The sequence below is a fragment of the Plodia interpunctella genome, chromosome 9, assembly GCF_027563975.2.
Source record: "Plodia interpunctella isolate USDA-ARS_2022_Savannah chromosome 9, ilPloInte3.2, whole genome shotgun sequence".
NCBI lineage: Eukaryota > Metazoa > Arthropoda > Insecta > Lepidoptera > Pyralidae > Plodia > Plodia interpunctella.
Window position 1 is genome coordinate 6,511,840 of NC_071302.1, and position 19,645 is coordinate 6,531,484.

The 19,645-nt window shown below is 32.9% G+C and overlaps 1 protein-coding gene across 1 annotated transcript; it reads right to left on the reverse strand.

Annotated features, from left to right (window-relative positions):
* Nucleotides 1-15,942: 15,942 nt before the first annotated feature.
* LOC128672635 (probable serine/threonine-protein kinase clkA) lies at nucleotides 15,943-17,992 on the reverse strand. The gene is made up of 2 exons (XM_053749902.2): nucleotides 17,869-17,992; nucleotides 15,943-17,756 (listed from the first exon to the last, which is right to left on the reverse strand). Exons 1-2 carry the CDS (start codon nucleotides 17,882-17,884, stop codon nucleotides 16,201-16,203), a joined length of 1,572 nt encoding a protein of 523 aa, XP_053605877.1. The 5' UTR covers nucleotides 17,885-17,992; the 3' UTR covers nucleotides 15,943-16,200.
* Between the last annotated feature and the right edge of the window lie 1,653 nt (nucleotides 17,993-19,645).

Consider the following 19,645-nt stretch of genomic DNA (forward strand, 5'->3'; position numbering starts at 1 on the left):
TACAAGACAAACTGTTGCTTGTAAGCGTACGAGGCGAAACGGGGATAAAAAGCATTAAAGCTGAGCGGCAACCAACAGTAAGATCGATCTGAGTTTAATCTTCAAGATTTTAAGTATTGTTTTTTAAGCGGAGACAAGGCTTCGATGCGTCTCAGCCGTGAATGTTGTCGGGAGCACGTTCAGATATGAGAAAGAAAGACACTGTTGCTTGAGAAGTCACAAACAGGTCGTACAAATTTTGATTCAATAATAAGAGATAATTATGAATCAAAAATGACATGTAAATAAGTACTAATTAATTAAAATGTTTTAACTACATAGTTTCTTACTGTATAAAACCCTAAATATTTAGTCATTTAATACAGCTCGACATAAATGACATGTGGAATGGTGTCTTATTAGTAGTAATAAACTTATATTTCCTTACTTATTTGAAGAATACTTTATTTGTCTAACCACATACATAGGTAAGTATTTACTTATGCCTAAATAAATCATTGTGTGTTTGATAACGTAGCTTGATCTTAAAATGTCACAACATATAAATATACGAATACACACCTTATTTAGCCTGCATGGTTATTAGAACCATGCATTGTAGCGTGCGATTTCTATTATGGGAAATCTCTCAGACCGGCCCCAAAATGCGAAAATCCATTTTGGCAATATCTCGTCAACGTCCATGTCATTGATTTCAGAATCGCACTACAATAACACACATCCTCCCATTTAAAGGCAAGGGCTGTCTATTAGATTTCCTTTTAAATCTTAATAGTAATAAATTATCATTGTTTTTGTAGATTTTGTTTATCTAAGTCTTTAATAAATTAAGAAGCAATATTTTAATGAATTCATATTAAACGACAACATTTTTAGGGTTCCGTAGTCACACATAAGGAACCCTATAGTTTCGCCATGTCCTTCTGTCTGTCCGTCCGCGGTGTAGCTCAAAAACTATTAGTTTGGTATAACCATTAATAACGCCGACAAAATGGTCAAATTTTAGGGTACATGTGAACTGGGAATAGTTTTTTTTAAATCTTTCCTATAGTGTGGGTGTTGTTGGATAAGTCTTTCTAAAATATTAGATATGTGGACTGTTTTTGGATTTAGTATACCGTTAGTAAAATTATTAAGCTTTAATCTTTCTTTACAGTCATGTGAGCATCCCTCTACCAAACGAAACGGAAGGAAGAAAGTAATTCAAACGAAATTTGCAGGAAAACTATCAAGTACATACTTAATTTCATTTCGAACTTGTTATTGCTAATACTGGCGTTCGATTCAAGTCGTTTCAGGCACAATAAAATATAAAATAAGTACAGAGTAACCCTACGGAATCCGTTGTTGGCCGCACGGTTCCCACAAAGATTCGGCGGTGATGCCCGTAGCAAGCCCGGCAATTACCGGCCGAAATTAGGGGACGATGGACGCCCGCGGGTACGCACGAGTAGGACGCGACTATACTGATCAATTTGTGAATTCAAACGTTTTTAGGCCTATGTCAACGTTGTTCTATACGGCATAATATTATAATTTATCGTTTTTAAATCATCTCGCAATATATAAATGATTTTTTGGTGAATAGTTTCGCTGTTTCGGCTGTGCAACTGTTTATTACAATTTCAAATAATATTATTTTTTACTTTTATAGATTAAACTAGCTTTTGCCCGCGGCTTCGCCTGCGTAAATTTCCCTCGGGAACAGTTATTTTCCAGTATGAAAACCTATGTCCTTCTCTATATTTCAAACTACATGTATGCAAAATCTTAAGATTGGTCGAGTAGTTTGAGTTTGAAGAGGTAACAAACAAACTTATTTTTGCGTCTATAATATTAGTTAGTATTAGTTATGAAAACTTTGTTTCTACTTGTTTTGAAATACAAGCTATTTGCTTAGAAAATGTGTATACTTAGCATGTCCTTCAATTTAGGACGAAATCAGCTAAAGGGTCTCAATCTAATTTATTAAACTGATATCTCTAGACAAAGCTTGAAGAATAAACCTTGTGATACCTTATGTAATCATGTACCTAGTCAATTCGTTTTTCTTTCCAGACAAATTGTAGTGAAATTATTTGTAACACAATTTCGTATAAGACAATCTTTATTGTTCTAACAGCCTTTGAATAAATCATTACTTACAGTGAGGATATTTCAAACGTCAGTGAAATATTTTGAATACAAGATATATTTTTGGAACTACTTGGGTCGTAAAACTGTCCTGGATTCTAATAAATTTATCAAAAAATATGTAGAAGTAAAATTTGTAACTTTTAAACTCTATTTATACGTTTTGAATTTTAAATTTAAAGTTAAAACTGAAATGTATCAAAAGTTGTAAGGATAAACTTACAATATAAATAGTCTTGTTATGAACAACAATTTTGTTTATCAGTTAGTAGGTTTGTTGAATAAGTATATTGCCGTATGATTATTCGCGTTACTTACTTTACTGAGTTTTGGGGTAGTAATAAACCTTTTCCCCCAAATCAACCCCAACCCCAAAATAACCATTAATGAGGCTGAAAGTTTGTATGAAAATCATGTTGCGTTTTCGCAGAGAAATTTCTTCTTAATTATGTAATATTGAAGCTCACAATGTAGATAGAGCCTTAGCTTCACAGGTCAGTGTTATGGGGAGGTGATCGCGGCAGTCATTAACCCCCCATGACAAAAGCAGCTTAAAGATAACACTTTAGATTGCTAGTTTGGGCCCAATATTAACAAGTATGATCGGGATTTGCATACTTTTATCAATTCTCTCTTTGTGAACGCCTTGATTAAACGTGTGTTTGCGCAAAATATATTCATATGGAGTATAATCAAAGCGAAAAAATAACGATTGAAGTTATAATGCGTGTTCATTGTACCATTTATTTTTTGTTAGTTTTAAATTGTCAATTGTCAGTTTACTTAAGTGTAGTTAATTAATTTAATTTTACCTTATTTTTATTTTACGAAAAATTCATTTTAGGCACAAGTGTTTTTTGTCATCGCGGTTTAGAAATGATAAAGCTTGCTCGTGCTTATCCGTTTATCATAATTACGCAATGACATAGAAACTATGTTGATAAACGTAACTCAATAAAAAATCAGGTTTGATAGTTTGTAAAAACAACGAAAAATCAACGTAACTGCTGGCAAAATCTTTACAAATATGATGAAATACAGATACATCGGTACAATTTGCAAAAATTTGTAATAAATCCTGATGGAATTCTGACCAATTGCACTCGTCAGTATTGATTGAATGGGAATCCTATTTCGATGATTACACTCGGTCCAGAATCAGTGTTACCGAATAATTCCATCGATGATCGCATCCCAACCTGTGACAAAATATGCTTAAATCCTGTCCTATATTATTTTTCCGATTTCACACCATTATAATTTATCAGGTGGCCAGAAATAAGTTTTGTGTAATAATGGTAAAACGAAATCGAATAAATAACGAGTACAGTTAACTGAAAATCAACTTACCCGAATAGGTACTATTATTACCGAATGTATGCTGGGTCGTGGATTTCCCCGTTGGGGCGTGTGGTTTCCACCCCTGAAATCACCAATCCATATTTTGCTGTGGAAGTCGTTCAAAGTTGTCTAATAGGCAGATAGGCGACCGGTCATAAAATCAGAGCAGAATTTTTAAAAATATGAGATTTATTTTTCACGTGGACCTAGGTCTTCCGGTGCCACAGTCGTGAATGCAACGGTATGCTCGGTTGGTGTTAGAATGAGAGAGAGAGGGCGCTTAGAACCCATATACAAACAGGGCTCTTGGGCGATTCACACAGCGGTTCGAATCCCTTGTAGTGGGAAACGACTAAAGACCCGCATTTTTGTCACCGTATTTGCTTATTGTGCGGTTTATTTTGTCTTTGCTTACGAATTCTAGTGATCATAATTATGTAAATGTCCATTGACTGCAACAGTCCCTGTAAACACCACAAGCTGATCAGGCTCAATAGCGCTTGCATTGTACATTGTACATATAAATGTACATGTGGCCTTAAGGCTAGGCTGATTGAGATTACCAGTAGGTAATCAAAAATAATTTTGTATTAGTAATAATGGAGGTACTTACATATATTAATTTAAATTTGTTTTGGAAATAATTTAACTTTACTAAAACTTACTCTACAATTAGAACAAGTTTAAGTAAAGTTAGATTACTTACGTTCAATTTATATATGTGCTTTGTATTGACAAACAGAAAGGAAATTTTACCATCAAATAGTATGTTCTCGACAAGGCACAAGGCACGACTAATGATTGCGTACCGCGTGTGTGCACTTTTTAGTATAAAAATTAAAATAATATATGGCTTCTGCGTTCCTTGCAGGAACGGTAACTTATGTAACAGCTACAAAAAAAGCGCACGTTATTCAGTGGATATGCGGCCTTAATCCAGCAATCGTTCACTTTCTTACATAATCACGCGATTTGACATCTAATCTCGATCGGATGAACTTATTTTCCAGTTCAATTAAAGTTATCGGCAGGGTTCTGCGGGCGCGGCGTTTCATTACTGAGCTGATTTACACCACGGAAAAATATTGCGAGTAATTTTCCCGTCAATAGCAAGTACTTTCATCCGATAAATAACAGTCATAAATAGTTTCTTTTTATATATTTGAAGGCAATCTCATTTTACAGTAATTTTATTTGTGTCCGCCACTGTGAGAGAAAGTGCGTAGCCTGATACACAATTAAAAAAAATGTATAAGTATTTATGATCTCTCACAAATCATAGATAAATCACTGTCTTAGCTATGTTAAGGGAGTCGCCATTTTCTTTATATTTGTCACAGTAATTCTTAAAATCCGAGAATAGAGATGGTCTAAATAAATGACATGACACAATGACAATGAAACATAATAATGCCTAGTCATATTATATTATCATATTGTCGTCTCAGGTTGCGCTATTAAAAATAACCATTGGTCCTTGTGAACCAAAAAATAATGATAAAGTCATTACTAGGATTTGAACCTAGAACTTTTTAACGGCAAGATTTAACCAACCCGTAGCCTAGTAATTAGCCATAACCCAGCGTTTGATTTATCAGGTCCATACCAAATTCAAAATTGACGTTTTACTTTCCTTACTTAGAATGTCGCTCGATGGTTTACGATTTCCCATAGATAAGACGTAGAAAAGCGAAATTTTTGTTGAAATTAAAATAATTGTATTGTTTCGAAATTTAGAAAAAATAATGTACCTCTAAACTTACTATTGAATACATCAACAAACTAGCACTATACACCATTGTGTATGCTATTCTCATAACATTTCGGTACATAATCGTCATCACATATTGGATGACATAGCAATATTTTATACTGTCAGCAATATTAGCAGCATACATTGTTCCCGAGGCCCGCTCACAAATTAAGTTTCGAAAGTTAGATGACATGCCTAATATAATACTTTGCTTTCTGATATTCGGGAGCGAAGCCGTGGGTCACAGCTAATACCCGATAAAGAAAGATTGCAAATAGATCTGAACAAGAGGTAAAGACCTTGGATAAAATAAAGGCTGAGCTGAGTTCCGAGACGATACTAACGACTTACTGTAGTCATTTTCTTAGAGGTTTATTTTATGTATCATATTATTCTTACATTTTTTATGATTACATTGCATTGACTGTATACCTGAAAATGAGGCAAGTAAAATCTTCCCTGTAATAATTTCGTGTACCTACTTCTTTTTTGTATAATATAGTACTACCAAAGAAATAAAAATGGAAAAAGAGGTTCCTATACCGTAAAGGAACCCTGAAATGCATCTACCCTATTTTCGGCCGATTCAGACAAATTATACATATTCCCAGCTAATTCAGTTGGGGCTGGCGTCTGGCGAACAAAGGCTACATCGGATTCTAATTAGGCTTTATTAGATTTGACCGACATTTAAAACACTGTGCTTCAAATTGAACCGGGAAAATTGGATTGCTTGCGGGGCGGGGGGAGCGGTTGCGAGCGAGCATTATCTGTGCATACGTCATAACTCTTACACTCGGATTTGTTCCGTACTTGTCTAAATATTTACTTAAGCTGTTTTTGAAGACTCTGTTGCTATGTTACGATTTTCCTGATTGTTAAATTAGATTTGGCAAATTGAGCTATTTTTATAAATTGGGTTTCCTATATTATACCTTAAACTTCAATCGCCTAAGTAAAATAAAACATATATATTTTGAAAAATTTGTTTAAAATATGTATACATACATAAAAACTATCGTTGGATATGAATCATGTTTCTTTATTTCATCATCAGCCATTTTAATGTCCCAACTGCTGGCGCAATGCCTTTCTTATAGATGGATAAGGAGTACATGCCACGCCATGACCCACCACGCGGGCCCATTGCGGATTGGTTTAAATAACAGCAACTACAGCCGAGACTAACGGTTTTACGTTCCTTGCGAAGCACGAACATTTTTGGTCACCCATCTGATGGCCGACGATTGCGAAAGTTACCTAACTGCTACTTTCGCAAGCCGAGCGCGCGAAGCATTACGCCATTGAGCTCGTCTTATTAATCTAAATCGCAATTAGTGCCGAAGGATCGTCGTAGAATCTAAACAGCTTTGAATAAAAACGAGTTATCCAATTAGGAGCTTAGTTACAGTGAGCTTACATTGGATGTGTCGTTAGTCACAGTTAACTTTTAATTGCTAGCCGACGAACAACCAACATACATACACATATAGCTATCAACGTCAACAAGGCTAAATAAACACACACAATATTGCAAATAATTAATTTAATAAAACAGTTAGATAAGGCTTATTATCATTTGCTTTGTGATATGACGCATTTTTATTTGGAGTAAATTTTATATTCTAAAAATTGCTACTAAAGTTTGTTTTTCAATTCAATGTATTATTTTGATTTCTGATAAATACCATTGTTTCCGCTGCCTTCCTCTAGTCTACAAAAGCTCTACGAATCCGTAGATTTGCTACGAGTCTCGTAGGTGCGTAGACTATGCTACGATGCGATGCTAAACTGAAGCTTCTTTTAGTTTTTCATTTAAATTTTAATTTGTTATCGTGAAAAGTTAATAGTTTACTTTTAATAACAATCTATAACATATTTGAGTTGGTACATTTAATAACGACGTGTGTTGGTTTTTCGTGATTTTTAATTTTTGTTTTATTATTTTTACTATTTATGTTATTTCGTATTATGTTTTTCTCTATTATATTTGTTATTATTTTGACATAAATTATAATTTAAACATAACAAATTACCGATTTTACGTTAGTCAAATAAATATTGTAGATGACAGAGAGTAGACGCTTGTGTCCATGTTGATCCTATAAATAACTTTTTAATCAGCTTTTATGAACTAAAACAGAGCTATTTGGGAAATTTCATAAAGTTCGTCAAAAACACACGGAGCTTTAAGCATTCAGTATAACGTACCTGAACGTATTCAAACGAAGTTTATTCCGTAGTCTGGAACAAGGACACGGTAGGCACGTAGGTAACAGATACCGTTTAATATCCATAAACGTTATTATTCTGAGATTTTGATCGCGAAAGCGCATATATTTTGAAAATAAAATTGAAGCAGCCGTTTTAAGAGTAAACATCCATAAGGTTTATGTTCAGGTCAAATTTTGCCTTGTCAGAAATAATTAAAAGTCTTTACGATGGGCGGGAACGACGCTGTAAAGCGGCCAGGAAAATTATACGGAGCTCAGGCACGTCGGTTAATGTCGTAAAGAGTGAAACTATCATTCGGTATGTCTTCCATTCATGCCCTTTGCCATTGAAAAATGAATATCAATACTACTATTGTTTTTATTTTCAAAAATCGAAAAGACCACTTCTCTGCTTGGCCTGACATTCTACGTTTGACTGCTATTGCAGGAAAATATTCTTTGTGATTATGTTTCGTATTTTTTCGAGTGTTGTGCTCATTTTTGTGTTTCTAGTGAAATGGGATAAGATATGATAAAAAAGAAGAAGAATGAGTTCTTATTCTAGGTAAATAAGATTACATACACTGTATATAATAAAGACATTACGAAAACATTATTTAATATGCCACCATCATCGGGCGTATATCATAGAATAGAAAATCCATGTTGCTGGCTGTGAAATACCTACTAATGAAGTTTGAATGATTTAAAATGGGCTTTTTGCAAAAACCAGCGACTAAATTGATATCAATCATGTCCACGTAAAACAAAATTGTCTGTCTATGAATATTTACGTGAACAATTAAAAACTGAACGATGCAGTTTCAGATTATTACTTAAATATAGAATAACTATTTTTAACAGTAAATTTCCCAAGATAAATATCAATTAAATCTCTGTTTTAGTTTGCCTTCTTCAGTCGAATTTAACAGTTATCAAATTAATATTTAACAACAAACTCCATTACAAAAATAAAGATATCGTCTGCAGCTCTAATTCATATAATTTTAAAGTATAGTGAAAAAATTTGCAAACCGGCGACATTTTTTTTACTACAAGCGGACATAGGAATGTGCGACCAACCTGATGGGAAGTGGTCAGCGCAATAGACGCCTGCAACATCAGGTGTAAATTGAATAAATATCTTTAATTCATTATTGCAGTGACATTAACTGTTTACAGTAAATTCTAGTCAAGAGCCTTTAACTATTGGTAGTTATCGAATCTTAACATTCGGAAATAAAAAGCTTTCATTGCCGGTAACAAAAGCTACATAAACATTTGCTCTAAACAGAATCGTGAAGCTTCGGCTGAACTTTAGAGATCCATATTCAGGGTACATCCTGGATCCTTTACAAGGCAATATATCGAGGCTGTCGTAAAAACTTTTAATTATTTCTGCTAAAATAGAACAAGAACCGCAAGCATAAACCTGTATGCATTCTTTCCACCCTCTCGAGCAACCCCTAAAAAGCATAAGAGCCTTGTTTTAAAGTGTTGTAAAACGAAGGTAACTTATGCGCACAGCGTGGGTTAGTTTATAATAAAATATTTTCGTTTTTATTGTCATAAGTAAAGTAACGCGAAGAAACCGAGAAATGTTAAAGTTTTGAAAAGTTCTTTGTTACGGTTTCTTTCGCATATTCTTATAACAAAAGAGAAATATTTCAATAATATAAATATTTCCCATAATTTATCACAGAACATTAAGTCTTATTTATATAATATGTATATTGTATAGTATATTCTAAATGTTAACATACTCTTTTTTTATGCCATATTCACCATGTATGATCGGTACAAACAAATAAAATTTATTTAAAAAGTTAAAAGTTTAATAAATTTAAACTAGTAAAATTTACTGATCTCGATATTTATTAGTTAATTATGAAGGATACTGATTCATTATAAGTATAATAATAAGTGTATAATACTCTAAACAAGGGCATCATCTGATATATCAGATGATGCCCGGGGCTTCGAACCCAACGAATTTTGAGATAAAATATAGCCTATAGCAATGATAATGTACCTTTCTAAAGGTGAAAGAATTTTTGAAATCGGTTTGGAAGTTTCAGACATTACCCGCTTCAAACATACAAACTCACAAAAGTTTAGGTAAACGTTTGTATAGAGAGGATTATAGAGGTCTATATAATAATAGTATAGATAAAAATCGATCCAGTGGTTTAGACTAGAATCATACATACAAAGAAACTTACCCGTTTATGATGTTAGTATGAATGGCATAATTACAGTAACCCCGTAACTCCAGACTACCTATGGAACTAGAGGTTGTCACTATCGGTAAGACTCCCCTTGATATATTTAACGCGAGTGATTAAATTTCATGCCCGAATTCACCCCCTTACATAATCGAATTATTTGAAGTTAATGGGCATGTTAGTAATTATGAATATGATCATATTACATACCTACGTATGTAGACCATACGACTTTTATTAATTTCTTATTTTAAAAAAATAGTAAAAGCGATCCAATTTCTCTCGGAACCCGAAGTCCGATTTTCTTCTTTTTTTACCCGCTTTGGTATAAGGTATTGATTGACTTTTTAGGAGACGTACTCAATATTCTTTTCTTTATTAGAGGTGCATAAATGAAATGACACCTACCTATGCATTTCGAAAACGATGTTACTTTTTAAAGATCAGGTAAAGTATCAAGACGTACTTCTCAGTATTTTCCTGAACAATAAAATGCAGCAGTAACTTATTAGACATATGAAGTCGTTTGAATTTGCCGAGAGAAAACTTCGCAATCGCTATTCAGACAAGTAACTCTAGTGTTAATGTTTAGCCTTTGTGATACGGCGACAATTGGGATGGGCCAGAAATAGACTTTTTCATTCCGACCAATTAAAGGCCAAATATTTTTTACCACCTTTTACACTTTACACGAAAATAATATAAAAAATATATTTCCGTTTGCTTATATTACAGGCTTATTAACAACATATTATTACAGGCTTACCCTAAAGCAACTACACTAAAAATAATTAATAAATTTGTTACATATGGTAAAAAAAACAAGTATAATACCATTACTATATGTCCGCGTATATGTCAGTGAGCTAAAGAGTTTATGTCATGAACACTGTAATACTCCTTTTGAAGCGGTCTGTTTGATGAAATGTCCAGGCTGTTGCCCACGCGTGGACACCACGCACGACGTGTGTACGATGCATACGTATCACTTTTCTGAGTTAATTCCCGTCTCATACACAATCTATAAAGTTTGGAGTGCTATTGCGCCTTGCGAACGTGTCTTTTGCGAATTAGATGTTTCCTTCTCTTCATACATGTACTCAACGTACAGTGCATTACTTGTAGCTATTTGTCTAATCTTGTTGTATGTAGTGACATTCACATTATCCGTATATTTTTAAATATTTTTTACTGAATGCATCGTAAAAAAGAGATATTAAATAATATATTTAAACAAACAAAAAATGCTACCTGTGAAGGTTTGTGAATCCATATCAAAACATTTGAATAAATAAAATAGAAAACAAAGATCTACTCATGATAGATAATAGATGCATTCTGATCTGAACATTGATTTCATATGATTGCATTCCGAGGGGATCTTCTGACGCGTACATTCATTGTGTTTCTTGTATATATGCATCTTATTCAAAATTAAATATGGCTTCCTTTTACCGGAACTTCCTATGTTTAAAATTTGTAGTAAATATAAAAATTAAGTAAATACCTTTTTCTGCTCTTACTGAGCTTCGGTGGGGCTGTATCTTACTAGCGAGCCGACCCGGCTTCGCACGGGTGCAATATTATGCATGTTTATATATTTAAACTTTCGCCTTGAATAAGTCATCTATTACAATAACAATCGCGTGAAACGCATTAAATTCCGTTGCGTATTAGTTTTAAACATCTAACCATACATAGGGACAGACAGACTACGGGAAGCGACTTTGTTTTATACTATGTAATGATAATGATCAGTGAACACGTTTGATAAAGTAACTAGATTTTATATTTAGACGCCTTTGCGCCAGAGCGATATTTCACTAAGCGAATGTTGTATATTAACGTCAATAAAAATCATCATGTTTAAGAATGATGTTTAAGAAATTGCTTTATATTTTACTTGATATTATTAAAATCTGATTAAATGAAGAACCTCAGGTAAATCGATGCATTTTAAAGATTTTCTATCCTAGATTTCCGAATACATTTTTCAGTAGTATTAAAACTATTGTTACGTTTAAATTCTAGAAAATAATTCTGCATTCAGGACTGGGGTTCGGTGGCGTTCTGTGAAAATCCACGGATGGTGAGATAAAAGAAAGTAGGCAGAACAGGCACGTAGCGACAGGTAACGAACTGTATCATACCACATTCATGAGAGATGGGCAGGACTAACACGTGGCAAAAATTTGACATTTTCAGTTTCAGCCCAATAAAAGACGCGGTTTGAACACAACAATCGTGACTGATCTGTTTTTATTTTACACCCTAATAGTTAGTTATACTAGATTAGTGTTGTTGACTAATCTGCACACTGACTGTTACTTGTTTATACGATAGTTGGTAGTCGTTAACGCGGCCCTTCTAATTATTCAGTCTTCTATTCTATTCAGTTTACTTGTAGGTAGAATATTCTGTAACAAAATATTAAACTCCTAATTCAATGTGTTATTATCGATTATTAAGGGGGCAAAAAGACAAAAGAAATAGATACGAAGATGGACATTTTGGGAAAAGTCCATTTTTGGCTATGGTCTGCAGAGTACCCTACCCACCCCCCTATGTTACACTCCACGCCACGCGGTACTTATACTCACAACTTTGTGTCGGTGTTGATTTCAGTCATTTTCAGTTTTCCTAAGATTTTATTTCAGTGTCAGATGGATTCTTTTCATGCTCGTAGATATATAGAAAATATTATTATACGTATAATATAGTTATTTTCTATTCTTATTGAAATATTACTCAATGAAACTTAGTTTTTGTTGATGGCATTTACAAAAGATAATTTTAATATGAAATTAATATTTCTATCAACATACAATAATTGATTAAATAATATTAAAAAATTTCAATAATGAAAATTTAACTTACCGCAAACATTTTAATTTATTTGTAAAATTGTTGCTTATACTAATAAGTAGACAATCGTTTACTATCGCATTCATTAATGCTTTAGCGAAGTTGAGCTTATCCAGGTATTATAGGAAAGCTCATAAGCGATAACATCGTAAGTCGATTGTGTTATTTAGAAAACTAGCTTTTTGTCTGAAAGCTGTAGAGAGGTAATGGAGCGATCTCTATCGGGCTCGGCCAGTGTGTAACCAGACTAAGTTTTAAATATTCACTAATAGAAATTTGATTCTATTTATTTACAATAAATACAGTTTTAATCTAATTAAAAACAAATAACATTTTCTGAAAATGCCAATACGGTGTTCGGAATTATCGTGACAATGATGTTTGAAATAGGCGAATATTATGAAACGTTTTGAAATAACCTACTAAATAAGACCAAGTAATAATAAATGCATCGTTACGGTTTATTATGAGGATATTCGCTCAATCCAATGTTGTCTAGAGATTGTAGAAGATTGTAGATAAAAAATATGCGTTAGGGTTAAACATATCGTATAGGCACGAGTCAAATAGAGTATAAAAATTGATGTAGTTTGCATAAAGAGATAAGTGCTATCAAAGGATTGCTCGACGTGGTTTACCTCCAGAGCATATTTAAGTTTTCATGAAGTGGGGAAATGGAAAATAAATTGGATTTGTATGAGTTTCTTAAAGCCGCTAGAGTATGTTTACTTTCATACCTGGTTTGTTAGCGGCCAATATTATTTTGCTTATTTATTTTTGCAGACAGAATATAATTAAGTCTGTATTATTGTATTTTTCTACATTTAGTTCTTGCCTGCTGCAAAGTATTCTTTGATATCAATACTTTTTTGCAACTTTTTATCATACTCAGGAAATTATCAGCGTAATGAAATCAGAAACACTATTTACTTGAGGTTTCCCATTTAAAAAACTATTAAAATGGTCAAAAGAAAAAGAATTCACTGAAGAATTGCAAGCAGTATTTTTTGCAAAGATCTCCAAGAACAATAGCTAACGTTTATGTATATGTGGTGTGATGTAATGGCTGTGATACTAATGAGTAAGATGATCTTAGGCATCAAGTGGTAGAGAAGCATTAAGTGTAAGGAAATACACAACGAATATTATCTTCTCCATTTCACACACGAACTACTATTTACAAATCTTTCTCTCATTTCTGCATGGTTATATTCAGGGTTGTGAAGCCGCGATGCCCGGTGTCAGCGTAAAAAAACCTTAAAATTTTGAAGTACGATATCCACGGGAAGATACGGAGTGTTCGTATTCTAGGAAGGAACCATACGCCACTACACAATAGGTAGATTTAGAAATCATTTAACGTTACAATAAGGTACCTACTTTATTAAACTAGCTTTTCTATCAGATTTATAATAAAGGTTGCATATTTTAATCTAGCTATATATTATCCTCCATTCGTTTATTCCTCCAGTGCATCAGCTTAGTACTTAGGTATTTAATAAATACAAAGTTCAGATACAGAGAGGAAATACATTAACATAGCAACTTCGCTTCACGTGAGTTTGAAACATTTTGCGAAACTTTTCTATATGTGTGAAAGCTATTGAAAGCTCTCCATGGAGATTAAAAGCCCCCCTGAAATATGCTCAGGATTAAGAGGTGTTAGAGTCTCGTTATAATGTTTCCGGCTACAATGAGATATTAATGCGAGCCTGCAATACACGTCTCGATAAAAGGAAGAATTTCGTCTGAGAAAATTTGATGTTGCAGTAGATTTTTCTATTACAGATTTGAAGCAGTTTGTTTTTTATTAATATTTTTGTATTATTTAATCTTCGATGTATTTGTATCAGCGTGAGAATGTATTATTATAATAAATACACAATTAAAGTACATAATACAAGTAAGTTCTCTTTTACCTCGATTTTATTTTTAGTTTAAGTTTAAGTTTCGTATAATAGAACCACTCCATATGCTTCCGTGGTTGTCCTACAAGGTGTTGCCTAGGCTACGAGTCCATTAGTCCATTAGTCAACTAATAGGAAATAGCATTCCCAGGAAGGATTAACGTTAGGCAGGCGACCGGTTGTAAAATCACAGACTAATCTACAAGGTTTTTTTACGCTGATCCCGGTCTTCGCGCCTCCTCAAACCCTAGCGCAACATTCGGAGATGAGATAAATAAAATATATCAAGTTCTAAGCAGTTTTGAAGAAACAAAAACTTGGCAAATGACCAACAAACCTGACAGTGATCCGTAGCAAATTTTTCTTTTGAGATTCAGGAGGAGGAGACAAGTAAAATAATCTTTGAAGCTATTTTCAACAATTATAACATATTCGCGTATATAAATTATACCTGAATTGGATTAAACCTTTTTAATTTTCGTGATAAATACGGTATTAATTTAATTAGTTACCGAGTTAATAAAGTCCTAACTGAGCTTCAACGGTCGTACTTTGGCTCAAGTAGGACACTAGCATGCACGGCAGTACTTTAATATTTGAGTGCGGCCCGGGTGCGCTCGCTAGCTCGCAGATTACCTACGTGTCCGACCGCCACAGTATTGCTGCGTCTTGGTTATCACCAGGTAACTGGAAAACTGCTTACACAGTCTCATATTGTCTTGCATGAAGAAAATACAAAACAGAAGTGGAAACAACACACTTTGTTCTAAATTAGCTGGTGTACGCGGTTTCTACGTCATGTATTTCGTATCTACGAATATACTACGCAACATGCTTATGTTAGTGATATAGTTTTCTATATAAAGAAAATTCTAAAAATGGATTTAATATTTAGCTCATTTCTCTCTAATGGGACTCCAATTGCGAAATAATAAGTGCGTAATAATATTAGGTAAGTAGTATTTACGTTTTATTACTTATCTACAATAGAAAATGTGTTATATTGTAATAGTTATTCTTTATCTCAGCTCCAAATTTGGTACTTACAATTAAACATAATGTAAAAAAATGTTTAGTTAATTTTTTTCGCTACTGCCTTTTATTTTTAATGTACGTAACAATTTAAGAATTAAATATTTTTATGAAAATCTTGCTTTGCTACCTAATACTTGTCATCATTATTAAAAAAACAATCTTCCTACACAAGCAGCAGTTTGCCCTAAAAGAAGATCAAAATAATCAATTCGTAAGCTAGTTTCTGACACAACCAGCAACCAGGCAAACATGAAGCGGCAGGCGTCATCATCCGCTAACTAGATCTTTGAGAGCAGTTTGGACTTCGGTTGCATCGTGTTTGATGCCACTAGTTAGACTGCGTATTGTGGATGGCTTCTTTGTGTTTCAATCGTAACTTCGTTAACTAGCTGCCGTTGACTCACAGCTACCAAACATTTCGCAGGAGGTAAATCAAATGTTTTGACACGATTTGAAATAAAATGCAAACGTAGGTATAATAAATATAATGTATTTATTAATAGTTATTTTGTATTTGAGAAGAAATTAAAATTTTCTTTTCATATAAAATTAGACCCAAAATTATTTGGTCGTATAAAATTAGACCCAAAATTATTTGGGTCTAATTTTTGCCTTTTAAAATAGAGACGAATTTGTTACTTCGTAAAAAGTGTCATTGTATACAAAAATTCATATAGTATAGTAGACAAAATAGAATAACTACTAACATTTTTGGAGAAACAAATTTATTAAATGTATCTTCTGTAATATAAAGGATTAATAGGATTATACACAAAACCTGTGGTTAATTTATTTGTCAAAGCAATCAAACGCAGTCTTTCTGCCGGTAATATACTAATTAATGGATTTAAATTAGCACAAGGCGCGCACACGGCATGAGAACAGCATTTCTTTTTCTGAGTAATGGCGTAGTATGGATTAAAATTAGTGGGAAACAGTGACTGTCGCAATGGCCGATGGTAACGTATTCCTGGATATCTGAGGTTGTGGTGAATCACGTTGATTAGTGGTAATGGTATCGCTTGATGTGCAGCTGTTATGGGCAAAGATGTATTTCCTGATAATTGAGGCATATTTGAACTTGGATTTTGATGTTTTAATCGTTCATTCATATTATTAACATCAACTATTTCTCCAATATTTTTATCGTCTTTGCTAGGCTCTGTCTCATTTGTTTTATGAGGTTTACTATCGTGAATTTGAGGAGTAAAGTATTGATTTTGATGATTAGATGAGGGGTAAGTATATTTATTATTAGCAGTAGGATTGTGTTGAATTTTAGGAAGAGGTTTATTATATTGGTGATCTAGAGGGTTATGAGTTAATTGGAGAGAAGAAGGGCGATTATATTGATGACTTAGAGAAGAGAAGGCATATTGATTATTAAGAGGTAGACCATATTGAGCATTAGAATGAGGCTGCTTATATTCATATAGAGATGCATCATCAGATGTGTCACCTGTTTTTGAATAATCATTAGCTATTGGGATTTCATTTATAACTTCTTGATTATCACTGTCTAAAATAGTTAAATCTGTCTTTAAATTATTTTTATTTATGTTTGGTTCTCGTTCAGTCTCATTTAATTGATTTTGAAGTTGATCAAGTAACTTCTTTAACTCTAATTCACTTCTATTTTCATTGGTATTCCACCCCTTAGAAATGTTAAAATTGTATAAAATCTCATCCAAATCCGAGTCTAATGTCTTTATATTACTTTCTGTTGATTTTTTTCTATTTTCATCTCCGAAACCAAGTCTAGGTGTGTATTTAAATATTCGATTCGAAATTAAATTAACTGGTTCATCATGGAGATCTCGCCTTGCCAGTGGATCAAAAACAGGAAGTGGTGAATTCGTATCATTCGACGGTGTTCCAATATCAACATCTATTGTTACTTCCTTTTCTAATATCAAATCACCAACATTTTCAGATCGGGATGAATGTTCTTCAATTACAGTTTCTGTGATATCATCGTAATTATTATTATAATTGAAATTTCTTCTTGTATTTTCTAAACTTTCCATTTTGTCATTTTTATCTGATTCAACATCATTCGGATTCAATGGCGTTTTGAGATATACAATATCAGAATCATTTACATTTTTGAATGACTTATTTCGGAATTCTTTATCAAATTCTCCAAATATATCCGTAACATTGTTACTAAAATTACGATTATGTGTTTCTGTAATTAATTTATCTAATAATTCACTAATACCTTCAGAGTTGTCATTTAATTGATGAGATATGTTTATGGTTTCGATAAATACTAGTAAAATTACTGAAACAAATATTGTAAATTATATATAGCGGAAAATATATTAGTTTTCAATTAAAATTAGATATAAATAGTAATTGGCTTATAATTAATCAACAAAAAATATATATCTTACGGTGCACGTAATCCATAGCCTACGTTAATTTCCACACACTGACTGATTTGTAATAATGGCATTGAGGTGCAATAATTAACTGATATCGTTAAGTAAAGCATTCACATTGACTTAATTAAGAGTTGATTAGCCATAACAAGCATGATAGCTTGGTTTCATTAGCCTGAATAAGTGTAATTAATTTTGTCATATACATATGAAAGAAATATATTTGAAAGAATTATTATAATTATATGCTTCTTTTACATTATTTTATTTTTCATAGACCATTTAAAAGTATGTGGTATTTTCTAATATCTAACTAAGAAAAATGCACAAGTACGATTACGTACATGAAGTGAAGGACTACCTCTAGGTACTTCGTTCAACGTTCAAACATTGTCTATTCTTTTTCAAAAATCAAATATAATAACATAAAAAATATTCTTGAAATAAAATGAAATATAATAACATAAAAAATATTCTTTTTAAAAGAAGTTAAAATAAATAAGTTGGTTTTCGAACAACTAAAAAAATTAAATTTGCGTCTTCAAAGGAAATTTACAAGTGATCTTAGTTTTAAAAAAGCAATCTTAGTGGTAGCACGGAGGAGATCAACAAACAGTCCCGTCCTGCATTTCAATCGATCTATTTGTATTTATCGACGGTGGCGCGGCCAATGCGCCAAGGCTCTGCTTTATTGACTGGTTTTTATGAGGCCCGCACAATCATGCCGCGATATTAACAGATGCTTTTAATTGATTGATTTTTTTCATGAGGCGGTTCGGTTTTTTAATATTTAAGTATGTCAAGTTACAAAAATGATCACTATTCTTTAGCTATCGTTAGCTAGCTATACGACCATAGAACTGATCTAACAAAAGAAGAAACTGTTTAACTGTTAGTCCTAGATTGTTTATTTTTTATTTATTGATAATACTTAAATTTACTAATTACGTGACAGCAGCAGCATCAAAAAATTATGCAAGACATACCTCAAAACAATTATTTTAGAATTGTAATTGTATTCCACTTGCGTAGAATGAAACGTATAAACTTGTTTATTTGTGGTCCGCCCGCGCTACATTTCAAAACAGTGTTACGATCGCCATAATGAACCAAAGCAAATGCAAACAGTTTAAATAGATTTGCTAGATTTGAACTAGCGTTTCCGAATTTTACATGACAGATTGTTTCAAGCGAAACTTTGTGCAATCTGGCCGTAGTTGACACGTGGTTATTTGTCCGCAAGCGGCCGTTGGAATAATTGAGGTGTACATTTTCACTTTGTTCGTTTCCATTCGATTAAAATTGTTGTACCTCGCCTGTACGACCTATTCGGTGTTTACTAAACGATTTGGATGGTTCGGCGGTTTGCCCATTCGAGTGCAAGTTTTTTTTTTACTGATTTCAACGATTTTTAAACTGTGTGTTAAGAAAATTTAATTTGTTGATTGAGCGTGTAACTACTCCACCAATTTTCCTTTTCCATTCGGATTCTTTGACCACTTTTTATATAGTAAGTACCCTTTCACAAAGTTCGGACCTCATAATTTGAACACTCTTGTTTATACGCAGGACCTAATTATATTTAAATAAATAAATTTAAAGTTGTCAGACAAACACACAAGTAGTACTAACCTAAGTATTAAGTTAATGGTACGCAATCCTAAAAAATTAAATTCATTGCAAAAATATTTCATACTAAATTTGTCTAATAATAAATAATATTTTAACCATTAAATTTTTTTTCATGGTAAGTATTATTTAGATTTTTGACTGTAAGGAACATGTAAGT